This window comes from Trichosurus vulpecula, chromosome 5, assembly GCF_011100635.1.
Source record: "Trichosurus vulpecula isolate mTriVul1 chromosome 5, mTriVul1.pri, whole genome shotgun sequence".
Classification (NCBI taxonomy): domain Eukaryota; kingdom Metazoa; phylum Chordata; class Mammalia; order Diprotodontia; family Phalangeridae; genus Trichosurus; species Trichosurus vulpecula.
Window position 1 is genome coordinate 194,631,515 of NC_050577.1, and position 20,647 is coordinate 194,652,161.

At 37.7% G+C, this 20,647-nt stretch overlaps 1 protein-coding gene across 1 annotated transcript in view; it reads left to right on the top strand.

Annotated features, from left to right (window-relative positions):
• The first annotated feature begins 4,376 nt into the window (after positions 1-4,376).
• Positions 4,377-20,647, top strand: part of GUCY2C (guanylate cyclase 2C) — a 118,858-nt gene continuing 102,587 nt past the window's right edge. Inside the window, exons 1-3 of the mRNA XM_036760341.1 lie at positions 4,377-4,594; positions 8,365-8,471; positions 16,832-16,896. Of these exons, the coding sequence (XP_036616236.1) occupies positions 4,381-4,594; positions 8,365-8,471; positions 16,832-16,896 (386 nt within the window). The 5' untranslated portion in view covers positions 4,377-4,380. The remainder of the gene's footprint in view (positions 4,595-8,364; positions 8,472-16,831; positions 16,897-20,647) is intronic.

The window sequence follows — 20,647 nt, forward strand, 5'->3', positions numbered from 1 at the left end:
GGAATAAAAAATAATGTGATTATATCAATAGGTGCAGAAAAAACTTTTGACAAAATACAATGCTCATTCCTATTAAGAATACTCAAAAACATAGGTATAAATGGATTTTCCTTAAAATGATAAGAAGCATCTACCTAAAACCACCATCAAACATTATCTGTTATGGGGATAAGCTAGAAGCCTTCCCAGTAAGATCAGGAGTGAAACAAGGATGCCCAGCATTATTCGATATTATATTAGAAATGCTAGCAATAGCAGTAAGAGAAGAAAAAGAAATCGAAGGAATCAGAATGGGCAATGAGATAATAAAATTATCTCCTTACAGACGATATTATGACATACTTGGAAAATCCTAAGGACTCAACTAAAAAATTAGTTGAAACAATGACTAGTTTTAGCAAAGTAGCAGAATACAAAACCAAACCACGTAAATCATCAGCTATGTATCACCAACAAAACACTATTAGAAGATATAGTAATTTAAAATGATTGTAGACTACATAAAATACCTGGAGGCATATCTGCCAAAACAAACCCAGGAACTAAATGAACATAATTATAAAACACTTTTTAATACAAATAAAGTCAGGTTTAAACAGTTGGAGAAATATTGTGCATGAATGGGCAGAGCCAATGTAATAAAAATGACAATGCTACCTAACCTAATCTACTTATTCAATGCCATCCCAATTAAATTACAAAAAATTACTTTATTGAGCTAGAAAAAATAATAATAAAACTCATTTGAAAGAACGAAAGGTCAAGAATATCAAAGGAATTAATGAAAGAAATGTGAAGGAAGGAGGTTTAACAGTACCAGATGTACTGATAAGGCAGTAATTATCAAAATTATCTGGTACTGGCTAAGAAATAGAAAGATGGAACAGTGGAAAAGAATAGACATACAATACACAGTAGTAAATGATTATAGTAACCTTGTATTTGACAAAAGTAAAGGTTTAAACTTTTAGGATAAGAATACACTATTTGGCAAAAATTGTTGGGAAAACTGGAAGGCAGTCTGGCAGAAATTGGGTATAGAGCAATATCTTACACCACTTACCAAGATGAGGTCAAAATGGATACATGGCCTAGATATAGAGGGAAATATCATAAGAAAACTATAAGAACATGGAACATATTACCTACCAGACTTATGAATAGGAGAATTTATGAATAAATAAGAGATAACATTGTGAAATGTAAAATGGATAATTTTGATTACATTACATTTAAAAGGTTTTGTACAAATAAAACCAACATAGCCAAGATTAGAAGGAAAGCAGAAAATTGGGGCGAAAATTTTATAGAAAGTTTCTCAGATAAAAGTCTCATATATCAGCTATATAGGGAATGGTCAAATTCATAAGAATATGAATCATTCCCCAATTGATAAATGGTCAAAGGATATGAACAGGTAGTTTTTTGAGGAAGAAATCAAAACTATATAGTCATATGAAAAATTCTCTAAATCATTTTTTGGTTAGAGAAATGCGAATGAAAACAACTTTGAGATATCATCTCACACCTATCAGTTTGGCTAAAATGATAGAAGGGGAAAACGACAAATGTTGGAGAGGATGTGGAAAAATTGGTACATTAATACACAGTTGGTAGAACTGTGAGCTGATCCAACCATTTTGGAGAGTAATCTGGAATTATGCCCAAAGAGTTGTAAAACTGTATTTACCCTTTGACCTGGCAATAACACTATTAGATTTGTTTCCCAAGGTGATCAGGGGAAAAGGAAAAGAACCTATGTGTTCTAAAATGTTTGTAGCAGCTCTCTTTGTGATGGCAAAGAATTGAAAACTGCAGGGATGCCCATCATTTGGCATATGGCTAAACAAGTTGTAGTATATGATTGTGATAGAATACTATAAAAAATGATGAGTTGGTTGATTTTAGAAAGACATGGAAAGACATGTATGAAATAATGAAAAGTGAAGTGAATAGAATCAAGAGAACATTGTATATACAGTAACAACAATAGTGTTTGAAGAAAAATTATAAACAACTAAGTTATTCTGAGTACTATAAATACTGGGATCAGCTATAAAGGACCTATGAAGGAAGATGCTATCTACCTCTAGAGAAAAAAACTGATAAATAGAAGTATGCATAGTATGGTTTTGCATATATATATATATATATATATATATATATATATATATATATATATATATATATATATATATATATATATATATATATATATATATATACATCTGTGAGTGTAAATCTGCATCAAATGGTGGCCTTCTCCAGTGTGTGGTGGGGAGGGAGGGAAGCAATTCGGAACTAAAAATTTAGCAAAACAAAAGTAAAGAAATTTTTTAAAAAAGTGTACATGTCAAGCAACCCATATGGATTATCTGAAAACTGGCCCCATACTGGTCAATCGGTCAATTATTTACATGTTCCTTTCATTGTTTACAGACACCTGGGGGAGTGGGATGCCTTTTTTTCTGAATTCAGGAAATTGTATCTGTTTACTCTCTCCCTCCCTACATGGAAAGTCCCTAATCTTTCATGCAATTAGAAATCAGATTACTTAATGTTATACTGTTTCCTTTTAATTAATTGGCCTTATTTGATTAATTCTTTTTAATGTGTGAAAGTCTGTCTCTCCCTGTATTAGGCATCCACCCCTAGCTGAAGAGGTGTGGTCCTGGTTTGTTGGGCAATTGCCACATATGTATAGCTGAATAAATTGATATGCTAGAAAAATTGAACCTTTGTTTATTCGGTCATTTCATCTTTTACCTACCGCACCATCAATAAATTGATAAACATTTATTAAGTACCAATTATGTGCTAGGCATTGTGCTAAGCACCGAGGATACAAAAAGAGGGAAAAGACAAGCCTTTCCCTTGAGAAGTTTACAATCTAACGGGGGAGACAACATGCAAACCAATATATGCAAAGTGAGCTATAGACAGATAGAATAGGAAATAACTAACAGAAGGAAGGCACTAGAATTGAGAGGGGTTGGGAAAGGCTTCGTGTAAAGGAGTGGAAGCCAGGGAGGTCAGGAGGCAGAGCTGAAGAAGGAGAGGGTTCCAGGCATGGGAAAATGCCAGGAGACAAGAGATAAAGTGTTTTGTTCAGTTTTTGTAACAGTGAGGAGGTCAATGTCATTGGATTGTGATTATGGGGAGGAAAGTACTACTATGCAAGCCATGGAGTGCCCTATGAGTTATTATTTTCACACACCAGAACATTAAGCATGAGAATATAGCTTGAGGAGAGGAAGGAAAGAAGGAAATAAGCTTTTATCAAATGCCTACTATGTGCCAGGTGCTGTGCCAAGTGATTTAGGAATACTATTGCACTTGATTCTCCTACCAACTTGGGGTGTAGGTACTATTATTATCCGTGTTTTATAGTTGAGAAAACCGAGGCAGATAGAGGTTAAGTGACTTTCCCAGGGTCATACAGCTACTTAGTGTTTGAGGCTGTATTTGAACTCAGGTCTTCCTGACTCCAGGCCCAGTATTTTTCTTGGTAAATATGAGGCTCTAGGTATTTGAAAGGTTATTCTGAAAGAGTATTAGATTTATTCTTCTCAACAGTGGAAGGCAGAACGAATAGTGGATGTTTGAGGCAGGCATATTTTAGTTCAACATTGCAGAAAAAAATGATTTTTTGAAGAATTAGATCTGTCTACAAGTGGACTATCATGCTTCGAGGGATCAGAAGGCAGGATGTCCCTGGGTCAGGGATAGTTCTCAGGTACAATTTCTAAGCTTCCCTCTGACTCGAGAACTATACTTTGTTTCACACTGGTTGAATCATATTTTTTCCTTTTGCTGTCGTATCAGTTAAGAGACAGGGATCAACATATTTCATGTCTTGGCAAGAAAATTCTCTAGGATAAACAGTCCATTTTGACAGCAGCAAGTTAAGATCCATGATCAGGAGTCTGGGGTTCAACCGGAAGAGCTAATGTATTCATGCTTTCATCAAGTCCATTGACCTTTATTTCCTTTCCAAAGTAAAGGCCCTCCCCCCTTTTTTTGCACCTCTCATCATATACTTCCCCCACCTCTTATCCCACTCACCATTGATATAGTGGAAGTTTATTGGATGAGGCCCAAGTAATCTTTCTGTTTTATGATTCTGACCTTTTTATGAGCAAACACATGGAGTGGACTTTGGCTTGTCTTCTTCCATTCTGAGGCTTTTGTTCATGGTTTGCTAATACATGTGTTCTCTGAGCCCTGGGAATGAGTGTTGGGCAGTGCCAGGGAGGTGGGTGGAGTAAAGCTGACTGAGGGAACCAGCTGGAGATCATCCTTTTAGATTTCCATTTTTCTTTATCATCTCAAGTCCAAGAGTAGTGAATGTGAGAGAAATGGGCTTGAGGTGACGGGGTCATGAAGAGATTAGTGCTGGGTCTCACTCTATGGCCCCTCCTCCTTTATTTCCAGGGATGGGGGTGGATTTTACCTCACAACAAGGCCTGTTTCAAAGACCATTATGGAATCAGTGTATTGATGATGAATAACTCAGCCTTCCCGGAACCACTGGCAAATCTGAAAGCTGCTATGGACATGAGCTTGAAAATGGTGAAAGACCTGCTTAGAGAAGGTAAATATACAGTGAAAGGATCTGCTCCATTTTCCCTTACTAGCATTATGGTCTGGGGTATAAATAACTTCCAAAGATTCAGGTTTGACCTTCTATTCTTTTTCTTACTAATTTTTCTAAATCCATGATGGCCCTTTTGTGTCAAGATAGTAGACCCACAGGGGGAAGAATAATTTATAAAACTGACCACATAAATTCTGTTTAAAAAGACCTATCCATAGGCAACAAGGTGATCCAAGAAATAGCACAGTAGTGATGTGACTATGGTATGCCTGACTTTATAGGTATTTTTCTTGTTTTTCTTTTCAAAAATAATCTATTTTGATATCTTTTTTATATCACCTGTATTTCCTCCTGTATCCCACTCCTATCCCCTCCAAGATAGCCTTTCCATACAACAAAGATTTTTCTTAACAAAAAAAAGAGGAAGAAGAAAAAAACTTTATAGGTCTTTTCTACAGAGGCAGAGATATTTTGTTCTTTTAGAGAAAAAAAAAATCAGTGACTTGATTTTTGAAATTAAAGTACACATGATTATCTGTTGCATTCAGTAGACCAATCAAAGGTACAAAATTCCTAAATTTTGGTTTCCTTTAGGGCTCTTCCTTGGAAATTTGCTGGTAAAATGTATTGTAATTGTTATCCTTGGGAGCTGAGCATCTGACATAAAGAAACTTTAATTCATTTTATGTTGTTATTTTTATAGCATTGAATGCACTTACTTTCTATTGTTTTAGGATGGTTGTACATTCTAAATTATTGATTATTATGTAATTATTGTTTATCAGCTCAGATGTGTCCAGAAATTCAATTTAATTTGCATTTATTAAATACTATGATCTATCAGGGCCAGGGAGGTGCTAGGAGCTGGAGCTACAAAGACAAACATGGAATAGTTCCTGCCCTCAAAAGGCTTGCATTCTATTGGGGAAAACAATATATGCTTGGATAATTAATGTGGAGTTGCATCATACTCACTAATTAACTTAAGACAATTCAAGTATAGGGCATTTGGCAAAAAATAAAAATGAATAAAAATAAAACAGAAAAAAATAATGTAAATGGTGCCTATCATTCCACTGAGACATGAACATGAGATGGATAAGAGGAGAAATGCAAATCTGCCTTCAGCCCTCCTTTTGCTCATAGCATAGCCTCCCCAGACGCAGGACCCTTGCTGCCCCTCCCCTTTCAGAACAGAGTGCGGGGAAGGTGTATGTGTGGGTGGTGGAGGAAACTCTAGGGGAGAGAGACAGCAAAGGTGGGGACAGCCATCCCCATTTTGGAATTTTAGCCCAACCAACCCAGCCTTTGGAGGCAAATCTTTATCTCAAAGTAGCATACCCAGCTTGCTGATATCTCTTTCCTACACTGTTATAACATGAACAGGTCTGTTCACCTTGGAGACTTGGTACAGAGAGTAGTAATTTTGACTCTATGAGATTTTTGTTTTATATGCAGACTTTAGAGAGCAACCCTTGCTTGACGTGCAACTTCACTATAACTATAAATATACATACAAAGTCATACGCAATAATTTGTGGGGGGAGGGAGCACTAATACCTTGAGGGGACCAGAAAGGCTTTGATCTCACCCTTAAAAGAAGCAAAAGTATTCCAGAAGGCAAAGATGAGGAGGGAGAGCATTCCATATATAGAAGCCAGGCTGCCCAAAGGCACTGAAATAGCAAAGAAAGAATGCCACATATGGGGAAGACCTTTCTGTTGGCACATTTTCTTAAGGGAGATTTACAATGAGGAAACTATGACCTGAGAGATGAAATAACTTATTCAAGGCCACACAGGTAGTAAATATTGTTAGCTATCTCTCTGTCTCTCTCTGTCTCTCTCTCTGCCTCTTTCTCTCTTTCTCTCTCCCCCCCTTTTCTCTCTCCTTCCTGTTCTCTACTACATTACCTGTAGTATAATGTCACTGTACTGGTCTCATGGACTGTTCCCTACTACCATATTCTTGGATTCATATTTCCCTCCTGCCAGCCATCTCAGCTCCAATCTGCTAGGGTACAGTGACAGGAAAGCCTCCTTCTGATAAAGATAGTTTTCAGAACTTTTATTGCAGCCAGAGGCTATGACACAGCTAACAAATGGTATTCTGATGCCAACTTTAGGATTCTTTTTATTATAACATTATTATATAATTATTAAGTGCAACCTCTGGTGTGCCCAGAAACTCAACTTAATTAGCATTTATTAAGTGCCCGTGATATGCTACACACACATAGAAGGAAATTGGCAAAGAGAGACTCACGGAAGGTAAGAACTATAAGAGACATTTGAGATCGTTGAGTTTAACTCCCCTCAATTTACAATGTAAGAAACTTAGGTCAGATACAGTCCAACTGGTTATGAGTCACTATACACAATTAACAAAATTTAGAAGGACTATCTCCTCTCTTGTTCCAGATACTGTGTCTTTCAGAGATACAAACTAAGGTAACACTATTTTAAAAAAAAAATTTGGCCACCACGTTAAACTATTGATTCATATTGAGTTTTTAGTCCATTAACAGTTTTCCACAGCAACTGTTATCTAGCTATAATTTCTCCAATCTATGCTTATGATACTCATTTTTGAACTCAGGAGCACAAGGATTTTCCTTAGCCCAAAGATTCCTCATCTTTATAGTTGATATCTATTTTTTCCCCCAGGATTACTGAACAAGTAGTAATTATTAGTAATTCATATACCAGTGTAACACTGAGGGTACTCTCAATCATGTGGGTCCCCCAGAAAAATTACCCCAAGTTCAAGTTATATCATGGTTTGGTATCTACTTAAAATCTAAGCTCACAAGTCCCTACTAGTATTTTTACTTTAACTAGACTAACCAAGGGACATAGTAGTCCAAAGCAAATGCCTTTGATGAAATAGCTGAGTAAAAAAAATAGGAATAAATACCCCTTCCCTGTATAAATCTGAGGTATATTCTCCCATAAATAGATTGGACACATGCTTGGCTAAGGTACATGCATGAAACAGTATACCTCTAGGGATGATATATGGCCAGGGCACACATGTAGAGGGGCAGTGTAGGCTTCTAACACTGCAGAGCAGCAGATATCTTTTGGTGATGTCATCGTACTACTCTCTCTTTGTTCGTTCCATGTTAAGTGCCTATCCATGATGATCCTCCTTCTAGCTGTTATGTTACATTTCTGCTGCTTCCTAGGTGGGTACTGTGTCTTTGCTGTTCTCTCTGACCGTCTGGCTGTCTCTGTCTCTGTCTTCTCTTTTCTCCACTACATATGTCACTGTAGTGGTCTCATACATTGCTTCCTACTATCATATTCTTGGCTTCATGTCTACTCCCCACCCCTACCCTCAACTTCAATCTGCTAGGGTGCAGTGACTAGAAAGCCTCTCTCCGATAAGAGCAACGTGGAGATATTTTGTCACAGTCAGGGGTTATGAGTCGCCACACACAGATAACAAAATATAGGCAAAATATCCATAGGCTAAACTTCAATCTTTTATTTTTACTTCTGTCTCTAGGCCTGAATCACAGTCATTTGTCCCAACCAGTTATGTGATTTACTTGATGTTGAAGTGAATTTGAGCCATAATAAAAAGCTCAGAGAAGGAGTCAAAATCATTGTTCTCTACCCATTTGGCTACCCATTCTAATAACAAAACTCCCTAGCTTTGGTGCTGTATTTTGGCCAGCAAAACATCTTGTCATCTCCTAATATTAGCAAATAAAAATGACATTAGTTTTCTGGTGTTTTTTTCTCCCCATTTCTGGATGACAGACATAAATGTGACCATCTACTACCACTACTCCTTAACTCCACTTTTCAAGATGAATGACTGCTCTAGTAGCACCTGTGAAGGCTTGAGTGTTCTTAAGGCTCTCAAAGTAAGTATGGAAACCTTAGAAATGACTTGTTACCTATCAGCAAAAGGTAATTTTCATGGCACAGGGTAGGTATGTTTGGTTCACACTTTCTTTACCTACATCTTTCTTAATGTATCTTACTGATTACAGGATAGGATAAGGATCTACTGTATATTTATCCTCAGTTTCTTGCTATTTCAGACATGAATAGGGTTCTATCTACTAGCTATAGTTAGTTCCAGGTCTGGGGAAGAATACCAGCTGTTCAATATCTCTACTTTGTTTCAGATGTATAGTAAAATAATTTTATAATCTCTCTTTAAACATTTATTAAACTTTCTCTTTAAACATTGATTTAAGATAATTTTTCTCGATAAGCTCTGATTGACACTTTAGAAGGGATTCTGGTATAATGTAAATTGATATTTTTGAAACTTTAAGTTTATATCTGAGCTAACTAAAAGGTTTTGGTTGCTAAAGAGACCATTGTATTAATAAACACAATGTTCTCCACTAAGGTCCTATTTCAATGCTCCATCTTAATATGGAGGTGAGAGGGTTCTCAAAGTTCTATGCTAACTCAGTGTTAGCTCAGGAAAGTCCAACCAAGCTTCCAAGACTTTGTTTACTGTCATCAAAGGAACAGCCCAGCTAAGAGCAATAACTCATCCCCAGAAGGTTGGTCACTGTAATAACAATGTTACTTGCAGCTACTGTGGCTGTGTAAGGCCAATAACACCAGTACACAGGAGGGTTGATAGCACAGGTTCTTTGATCTGCTTTTCTAAGGAAAGCTACTTTAAGGGGTTAACAATCTTCCTTTAATTAAACATACATATATCATTCACTTAGTTCAGGGGGAAAAGCCAGCACCCTGGACTTCAGAGAGAATATGAACAGAGAAAATTATATAAACAGAGCAAATAACACAAATCAACAGACAGGCTTCTGTCTGACCATAGCAATACACACATAGTTACCAGAGAGAGAAGCACCAGCATCTGGGTTTTCAAAGCTGGGGGGCTTCTTAATGGTTACACAGAGTCTCCATACCAACACTCTTCCCATGAGCCCCAAGCAAAATGCTAACCTCAGAGTATATATACACTTCTTCAGGGTCAGAGGGTGTCACAATCATGCAACTCAAACCCATGTGACCTAGGCATCCCAATAGGTCATCAAAGACTCCCAATTCAATCAAAGACTCTTGATTGAAACAAAGATAAGACTCAAAGGCACTTGATCGCCTTAGTGCTCAGAAGTACACTGAAACAAAAACCAGCAAAAAGTCCTGCCCTGCTTGCCATTACAGTCACTTGGTAATGAATCTTTTTGGACATAGCAACTCATGGAGACTATCTACTGAGGCATAGAAGGATCACAGTCTCCATTGATGGGGTAGTAAATACCATAGTAAACAATCAGACTCCTGTTGGCTTCTGATCACATATAGGGGTAGTGGTGTAAACCAATCCTTTAATCAAGAAACATTTATAAAGTACCTACTATGTGCCAGGCAATGTGGATACAAATACAAAGGTGCTATAGTCTCTTCCCTCAAGGATCTTACATTCTATTGGGGAAAACAGCATGTGCACATATAGATATATACAAAATATGTATAAAGTCAATACAACATAAATTGGGGTGTGGAAGTACTAGCAGATGGGAGAATCAGGAAAGACTTTATGTAAGCAGTAGTACTTAAGATGGGACAGCTAGGTGGCTCAGTGGATAGAGCACTGGACTAAGAATCAGGAAGACTCATCTTCCTGAGTTCAAATCTGGCTTCAAACACTTACTAGCTGTGAGACCCCCAGCAAGTCACTTAACCCTGTCTACCTCAGTTCCTCATTTGTAAAAAGGAGCTGGAGAAGGAAATGGCAAACCACTTTAGTATGTTTGCTATGAAAACTCCAAATAATGTCATGAAGAGTCAGACACAACTGAAAAAAGGCACTTAAGATAAGCTTTGAAGGAAGAAAGGGACCCTAAGAGGTAGAGGTGAAGAGGGAATTCATTCCGCGTATGAGAATGGAGTCAGGAAAAGGAATATTGGAAAATTACTTCCTTCTTTTTGGAAGAGAATGTCAAATGGCTTACCCCAGGGGTGGGGAACCTGTGGCCTTCTAGGTCCTTAAGTGAAGCCTTTTGACTGAATCCAAATTTTACAGAACACATCCTTTTATTTTTATTAATACATTTTGTTTGTCTTTTATATTTTAATTTTATTTTTAAAATGAAAATATTTAAAAAACCAACAAATAAAATAAGTTTCAATGAAATAACCCTCCCAGATTAACCCACAGAATTAGAATATTAGTAAGCCATAAGGGTTAAATTGATGGTAGTTACTCTCACTATTTAGTTCTAACTTCTCCCACCTGACTGGCACCACTACCACACAAAGCTGGTTGACCAGAGTTTATGGGGGTTGAGTATGCATGCCAGTTGTATTAGCAAACAACCTAGCACACCCAGGATGGCTTGCTAGCACAGGTTCTTTGATCTGCTTTAATAAGGGAAAGACAGTTTCTAAGGGGTTAATAATCCTACTTGAATTAAAGATATGTCATTCACCAGTTCAGGGGAAAGGTCAGCACCCTGAATGTGGAGAAAATACAAGCAGAGAGAAATTAGCACAAAGATTCAATAGACAGGGCTCTAACTGTCTAGTAATCTTGGTACACACTTTTATACTTATGGACATCACCAGACTGGGAGAGCACCAACATCTGAGTAGTCCTTAACAAACAGCTACCTAGAGTCCCGTCCAGGAAATCAAAAGATCTTTCTCAAGAGCAGACCCCCAAGCAAAATCCTAATCTCTCAGAATATATATACTTTCTCAGAGCCAGAAGGCATGGAAGCTTATGTGATTAGCACCTGATTGGCTTAGTACCATCAGGTGCGAAAGCCTAGGTGACTCAGCACCTAATTGATAAAGCAAAATACCTGGGAACAAGAGATAGCCATGGCCATGGATCCTGGAAAACCAAACTCCAAAAAATACCAACAAAAAATCTACTTTGCTTACACTTACCCCAGTCTATTATCAGCTTTTGACAATGGTGCACGGTGCTTCTGTTTGAAGTGGAATTTAGCTCAACAGTATTTTTTTAATTCTGTCTGCTTAATAGCCCATCATGTCAAAGAAGACCAAGAGAATGCTGAAGGAAGAAAGCAGATTTTTTAATGAGGATTGGGAATTGCAATATTATCTGGTTTCTGCTAAAGATAAGATGATTTGCTTGCTTTGTGATACTGCAATATCAACATTAAAGAAATTCAATGCTTACCAGCATTATAACACTCATAAGGACCACAGATATTTTAAATTAGAGGGAGAGGCATGAAAGTTTGTATTGCAGAAATTAAAAGATGAAAAGCAAAAGCAAAGACGATTCTTTCAAGCAGCAATAAGACCTGGAAATAATGGCATTGAAGAAACTTATAAAGTAGCTTATATACTCAGGAAAAAAGAGAAGCTTTTCAGTGATGTAGAAATTGTGGAAGAATGCATTGTCAAAGGTGTAGGGTGCTTAGACTCCAATAATATTTCAAAGTACAAACAACTGCCTCTTTCAAGGAGAACCATAACTGGTAGCCTTCAACTTAACAGAACAACTTCATGCAATACTTCAAAATGAAAATATATATATTATTCAATTGCTTTGGGCAAATCAACCGATACTGTTGACTTGGCACAGGTTTTATACTTCAGGTCACAACAGAAGATTCTTTTTGCTTCGAAGGGTTACTCACTTTGCGCACTCTTGGAAACAGAACATGGGGAATAGATATCTTCAACAACTTTCAGGATAGATGTCATGATGTCTCACTGAATCTGGTAAATTTAGTGAGTGTATGTACAGATGGTGCACCTTCCATGATAGGAAAACATGAATGGTTTATTGCACAGATAAAAAAAATATTAACAGATCCAGATGCTCTCATTTCTTGGTATTGTATCTTGCATCAGCAAAATCTCTGTGTTAAAGCTACTATTATAGTGACACTTTGCAACAAGTTATAAGTATTATTAACTATATTTGTGCAAATGCAACATGGCATCATCAGTTTTGTAACATGCTAAAGCTGAACGATGAGGTATTCAGTGTGGATTTGCCGTATCATTCTAAAGTGTGTTGGCTATTGCAGGGACAGGTGTTAGCTAGCATTTTATCTCTGCAGGAACAGATAGCTAAATTTTATGAAGAACAGAATCAACAATATAAATTATTGGAAAAAGATTTCTGTAAGAATGATGCATTTCTGTGTGATATTATGTCAAATCAAAATGACTTGAATATTCCTTTGCAAGGTAAAACTAAATCTATATATGACATGTGGCAAAAAAAAAATCCAAGCATTTAAAAAAAAAAGCTATTTTTTTTCCCAAAACACTTCTTCTGGGCAGCTAGGTGGTGCAGTGGGTAGAGCACCAGCCCTGGAGTCAGGAGGACCTGAGTTCAAATCTGGCCTCAGACACTTGACACATGTACTAGCTGTGTGACCTTGGGCAGGTCACTTAACCCCAATTGCCCTGCCAAAAAAAAAACAAAATGAAAAAAAAAAACATTTCTTCTTAAAAAGGAAATTTCAGATGAACATTTTCCCCAATTAGCAAAGGTCATTGATGAGCAAGATGATATATGTGAATCATTTGAAGAATTCGTAGCTGTTACAGACCTATTAATTGGAGAATACAATGAAAGGTTCACTGACTTTGAGAATCATGACATCACACTCAAACTAGCATTTCAGCCTCACCTAGTTGATGTCACTAAGCCACCTAAAGAACTACAGATAGAATTGAGTTCTCAGTAGATGACATTTTAAAGTCATTCTTTGATACTAAGAAAGATCCAATTGAAATATGGGGAAATGCAGTAGAATACCCACACCTTCAACAACATGCCCCAAAAACGCTTTCTTGCTTTTCAACCACTTATTGCTGCAAATCTACATTCTCCTACATAACCCAAATCAAGATGCCCTCAAGGTCACAAATGACTGATATCCATCTAGAGGATCTACTGAAAGTGTGGACCTCCATCCTGCAACCAAATATTCAAATGGTTAGTTAACTTTAAAATTAACAAATGGTTTTCATTTTTAATTAAGTACACAGCAGTTAGATTTTTATAAAATAACATACTTTTAAATATATCTAATTGAAGTTTCTTGAATGGGGTCTTATTTGATTATAGTTAAATATTAATGGAGTCTTCCAACATGAAAAGGTTCCCCACCCCTACTTTACCCCATTAGGGTAGAGATTTACTATTAGGCTGGAATATCTATTCTTCTTCTTCTGATCTTGTGGAGGGAAGAAGCAAGGGAAGATAGTAAAAATACCAAACAAAATGACAAAAGCCTCTCTTTGCCTTAATAGCACACAAGGTAAATAGGAAACCTATGGTTATTATAGAAGCAACACATGGCAGTGTGGTGTGGTTGTAATAGTGCTAGATTTGGAATCAGATGAGCGAGGTTCAAATTCCAGTTCTTGCCACTTTACTGAGTGACCTTGGAAAGGTGACCTAACTTCTCTGGGTCTCAATTACCTCATGTATAAAATGAGAAGTTTGAACTGTATGATCCTTAAGATCTATTCCAATTCTCAATCCTAGGAGCAACCGAGTGATTTTTGAATTTAAGGTGTCCTAAAGTATCAGAAATTATGGATAATCTTTGGGGAGGTAAATAAAACCATGAAAGGATTGGACTTAAAGTGAATTACAAAGACGCATTCTAATGAAAACGAAACAACTTTGAAAGTTCAACCCATACCAAGCACATTGGCAAAAATGAAAAAAGTTGGGAAAAAAGAGATCAATATCATAAGGGATATAGAAAGACAGACACAGACACGTTACTACACTGTTACTAGGGTTGTGAATTGGCCAAACTATTTTGGAAAACAATCTAGAATTACGGTAAAAGAAAATGACCAAAATGTCCATGTCCTTTGACCGAAAGATCTCACTAATGAGTATATGCCTTGAGAAGGTAAAATATAGAAAGATTCTATATACACTGGAATTTTTATAGCAGACCTTTTTATGATAGCAAAGTATCATAAACAAAGTAAGTGTCCATTAATTAGAGAAAGGCTAAACAAAGGATAACAATGTAATGTGATATTACTGCTTTGTAAGAAACAATGATATGGCGACTACAGAGAAACATGGGGCAACTTATATGAACTAATGCAGAGTAAAGCAAACAAAACAGGAAAACAATATATCCAATGACTGCTATAATGTAAATAGGAATAAAAAGAAAACAAAAATGAATGCTGTGGAATTATAATGATCAAACTTGGTCTAGGAGAAGAAATGACTTTTTTTTTTTTAAAAAAAAAGAAGGATGTGTTTTATTCAATATGGAAGAACAAAATTAAGGTTAGTGACTGATAACCATTAAGAATTAAAGAAGAGAGCACCAAATAGTACCTCAAATTTTTCTTTGTCTGGCTCAAAATATGTATCAATTTTTTAAGTAGTGACCCTAGATCAAAGAGTATCTTGGGGCTGGGCATACAAAAATTTTAAAATGCTACTTTAAAAATGGATACATATTTTGGGCCAAACAAAGAAAAATTTGAGGCACTATTTGGTGCTCTGTTCTTTAAAGTAGCATCTTAAAATTTTTGTATGCCCAACCCCAAGATACTCTTTCATCTAGGGTCACTAACCTTCTTCCTGTTCCAAGGACAGAATACTCCATCTCTCTGTTCCAGGCATTTTTGCTAACTGTCCCCAATACCTGGCATGCTCTCCCTCTTCATCTCTCTCTGCCTTTCGGCTTCCCTAACTTCCCTCAGGTCCTAACTAAAATCCCACCTTCTATAGGAGGTCTTTCTCTCTTAATTGTAGTAGCTTCCCTCTACTGATTATTTCCTATTTATCCTGTATATAGCTTGTTTCCCCCGTTAGATAGTGAGCTTTCATAGGGCAAAGGACTGCCTTTTGTCCTTTTTTGTATCCCAAGTGCTTACCATAGTACCAGGCATGTAGTATGTGCTTAGTAAATGCTTATTGCCCAATAGGAGAGGAGAGAATTAGAGAGGAGAGGAGAAGAGAAGAGAGGAGAGGAGAGGAGAGGAGAATGTGAATCCCTTAACTCACTTCTTAAAGAGGCCTATTCACTGAATGGGTGTTGCCTCACTCAAAGTGAGAACTTGAAAAGACCTTAGCTCAAAAAGGCCAAGGTCTCCCACTGCATCCTGGGCGATCTCCAGTCCTGATTGATATCTGGCCACTGGACCCAGATGGCTCTGGAGGAGAAAGTGAGGCTGGTGACTTTGCACAGCCCTGCCACACTTAAATCAAAGTTAATTGCAAGTCATGTCATCATCTCTCTGATGTCATGGTCCTCTTCGAGAACAATGGACAAACCACAATGCACAGCTAGACTAACAGATAATTAATTTTTGTTTTAAAAAAAGGATAGCTGGTTAGAAAAGGATGCTCACCTATCTTGGTCATAGTTATGGGAAGATCAGTTGTTTGGACCAAGAGGCTGTCACTGAAGAACCACTGCTCACTTGACAGGAGCTCCCTTAATTTCAAGCAAATTACTTAAGGACAAACAGAGAGCTTCTTAAATGGTAGATTTGAAACCTAACATCATAAATGACAGTACTGTTATCTGGGGAGCTCAGAGTGGAGAGGGTTGGAATTAAAATAACTACCATCACTTGGTTCTTTTAGATGGGATTTTTGGTAAACAGAGTCCTGTCATTTTGTCTATCCAAAATCCAGGGTCCTAATTATTCCTAAAAATGGGATCAAACTCAGTAAGAATACATTGGTCCTTCCTTCATCATATTTTGTACATTTCAATATTGCTTTGAAGCAATTTAATCTTGACTTCTCCTCTTTCTTGACTTAATCTTGACTTCTCCTCTTTCCTCATAGTCTGTCTTACATCCTGTCCTATAGATCCCCTTGATACTGCATGTATTGAAGGATTGGTATACAAATAACACTCCCATTCCACTATGCGGCTCCAGTCTGGTACACCAACACAAGCTGGTCAGTTCACTGCCATGTGGATCTGTGATTATGAGTCTTTATTTTCATCAACATCCATGGTTCCTCCTCTCTTTGACTTCTAATGTCTTGGCTTGTTTCCCAGGCTGATACCAACCATAACGCTCATTTCTCCACTTTGTACCCTAGCATTTCTAAGCTGTCAGTCTATCTTGTGACCCTTCCTCCCCCGTTAATGTATTCTTTTGTTTGTCTGTTTTATAAAGCTCAAAAATATGGAACACTTTATGAATATGCTAATTCTTCTCTGTATTGTTCTAATTTTAGTATATGTGCTGCTGAAGCAAGGATCTATTGATGTATTCTTATCTTTTACAGGACAACGACACTGTGGGATGTGCTCTCATGGGACCTTCCTGTACCTATTCCACCTATCAGATGTAGTAAGTAGTTTCCTCCTTTCTCCCTTCCCTCCATCCCTCAGTCCCTCCTTCTCTTTCTTGCCTTCTCTCCCCTTCCTCCTTTCCTTCTTTCCTCCTTCTCTTCCTCCCTCTTTCACTTCCTTTCTTCTTTCTTTCCTTCCTCTTTCCCTTCTTTCCTTCCTCCTTCCCTATCCCCCTTCTTACTCTTACTCCCTTAGGACATTTGTGAACTTCTCTTCCCTTCAGAATTGGGGCCCAATTCTGAAAAAGTCTCTGACTTTGACTTTATCTGAGTCGCCAGGAAAGCCCTTCTCCCAGATTGAATGTAACACCCTAGTCACAGAAGTCACATAAAGTTCAGGAGCAATTTGGAGCCCTTGTATCTCAGAACACTTAATCTCTGTCACCCCCAGGAGTGGGATTCAACCTGGTAACAAATATCTATCATATACTCCTTCTAAGAAGATAATTTCCTCCATGTGTTTTGTCTAACTTTAGTTCACCTTAGGATTCTCTTTCACAATTCTTTTTTTTTATTTTATCCTCTTTCACTGTGGCATAATGGATACAGGACTGGTCTTGAAGCCAAGAAGTCATGGGTTTAAGTCTCTGACACATACTAACTGACTCATAAGTGGCTTCTCTGCCTCTGCTATCATCCTGTTGCAGTCCCTCATATCTGGGCTACTACAATAGGCTACTGAGTTTGTATGCCTGCCATAAGTCTCTCCCTCCTCCAATCCATCTTCCACTCAACTGTCAAAATGATCTTCCCCAAACCCAAGTCTGACTATATCACTCCTTCTTGCCCTGCTCCTCTATTCAATAAAATCTTTTTGTTGCTCATCATTTCTGATTCTTCATGACCCCATTTGGGATTTTCTTGGCAAAGATATCAGAATGGTTTGCACTTTCCTTCTCCTGCTTATTTTGCAGATGAAGAAACTGAGGTAAACAGGGTTAAGTGACTGCCCAGGATCACACAGCTTATAAGTGTCTGAGGACAGATTTGCACTCAGGAAGGTGAATCTTCCTGACTCCACGCCTGGCATTCTATCCATTACTCTACCTAGCTGCCTCTCAGTAAACTCTAGTGGCTTCTCATCACCTCCAGGATCAAATATAAAATTTTCTATCTAAATGTTGTAAGAGTTTTAAAACCTACTCCCTCCTACCTTTCTGGGCTTCTTATACCTTACTCACCTGCTCATACTCTGAAACTCACGAACACTGAGGCCCTTGAAGTTCCTCAAACAAGACTCCTGCTATCTCCCTGCTCTGGGCATTTTCATTTGTTGTCCCCTGTGCCCAGAATTCTAGCCCTCCTCATTCCTACTTCCTGGTTTTCCTGACTTCCTTCAAGTCTCAGTTAACATACTTTCTTTGAATCCCCAGCACTTAGCACAGGGCCTGGCAGAGCAGTTATTCAGTATGTGCTTGTTAATGAACTCTGTTACCCTTGGCAAATCACTTACTGCCTTGGGGCTCTAGGCAGGGGTGTGCTTGTGTGTTTAACAATTGGCTTGGGGTGTGGGTGGGGGAGATGGATGCATGCATGGACATACTTTTAAGTTTAAATTGCATTATTAACATTTTCTCCATCATTTTCTTAAGTCTATACAACCAACAAAATCAAGCCCTGATTTATTTGTAGAGTTTGCTGGTTTCTGAGGTGTAAATGCTCACACTGAAAATCAATTTATTTATTTATTTATTTATTTTTGCATGATTTTTTTTTATTTTTTATTTTTTTTAAATTTATCTTTAATTTTAGTTTACAACAGACGGTTCTACATAATTTTGAGTTCCAGATTTTCTCCCCTCCCTCCCCAAGACGGCATGGAATCTCATGTAACTACCACGAATGAATTTGCATTAAATTAATTTATATACTAGTCAAGTTGCGGAGAAGAATTACGACCAATGGAATGAATAATGAGAAAGAAGAAACAGAACCAAAAAAAAAAACCCAACCCAAAAACAAAAACAAAAGAGAAGAGAAAAAGGCGAGCATGTAGTGTGCCTCAGTCTGTATTCAAACTTCGCAGTTCTTTCTCTGGATGTAGATAGCATTCTCCATCGTGAGTCCTTTGGAGTTGTGCCTGCACCTTGTGTTACTGAGAGGAGCGAAGTCTGTCAGGGTTGGTCCTCACATAATCCATATATCTGTGGTTGTGTACAGTGTTCTCCTGGCTCTGCTCTGCTCACTCAGCATTATGTCGTGTAGGTTTTTCCAGGTTGTTATGAAGTCCATATCATCCCCATTTCTTATGGCACAATAGTATTCCATTACCTTCATACACCACAGCTTGTTTAGCCATTCCCCAATTGATGGGCATCCCTTTGATTTCCAATTCTTGGCTACCACAAAAAGAGCCGCTATAAATATCCTTGTACATATGGGTCCTTTTCCCGCTTGTCACACTGAAAATTTAACAATCAGCTCTCTGAGGCAAGAGCTGGCTCCAGCATATCCCTGAATCACTGATGAATTGACTATAATACTAGTCCCCTTTAAAATATTCCACTCCTCCCCCCAAAACAGGAGCATTTATCCCTTCCATTAGTATTACTGCACTAATGTCTTTTTGAGACATTTTACTGATTGTTGGTAGGCATTTCAAAAGACAATGGTTTGAATATCAAAGTATTATCATAGACCCTTGAGAAAATTAATGAAGTCCTTCACTATTTTTGTGCCGTCAACTTTCTTTTCTGGAAGCAATTAAAATTAAGTGACTGGCCCAGGATCACATAGCTAGTAAGTGTCCGAGGACAGATTTGAACTCAGGTCCTCCTGACTCCAGGGCCAGTGCTCTATCTACTGCACCAACCAGCTGTCCCCAACAATAAATTTTTTATGCAGAATTAAACATGAAGTGAAGGATGCTATATCATGCTGTCAAGATTTGTCAGAAATTTTGTCAGAAAAAATGACCCCCAATCAACTCATTTTAAAATTTATTTATTTAACATATTTAGTTTTCAGTATTGATTTTCACAAGAGTTTGAATTACAAATTTTCTCCCCATTTCTGCCCTCCCACCCACTCCAAGATGGCGTATATTCTGGTTGCCCCGTTCCCCAGTCAGCCCTCCCTTCTGTCACCCCATTCCCCTTCCATCACCTTTTTCCTTCCTTTCTTGTAGGGTGAGATAAATTTCTATGCTCCATTGCCTGCGTATCTTATTTCCTAGTTGCATGTAAAAACTTTTTTTTTGTTTTTGAACATCTGTTTTTAAAACTTTGAGTTCCAAATTCTCTCCCCTTTTCCCTTCCTACCCACCCTCCCTAAGAAGGCAAGCAATTCGACATAGGCCACATGCATATCGTTATGTAAAACCCTTCCACAATACTCATGTTGTGAAAGACTAACTATATTTTGCTCCTTCCTAACCTATCCCCCTTTATTGAATTTTCTCCCTTGACCCTGTCCCCTTTCCAAAGTGTTTGTTTTTGATTATCTCCTTCCCCTGTCTGCCCTCCCTTCTTTTGTCCCCCCTTTTTTATCTTCTTCCTCCTTCTTTCCTGTGGGGTAAGATACCCAATTGAGTGTGTATGTTATTCCCTCCTCAGGTCAAATCCAATGAGAGCAAGATTCACTCATTCCCCCTCACCTGCCCCCTCTTCCCTTCCAACAAAATTCTTTTTCTTGCCACTTTTATGTGAGATAATTTACCCCATTCTATCTCTCCCTTTCTCCCTCTCTCAATATATTCCTTTCTCATCCCTTAATTTGATTTTATATTTTTAGATATCATCCCTTCATATT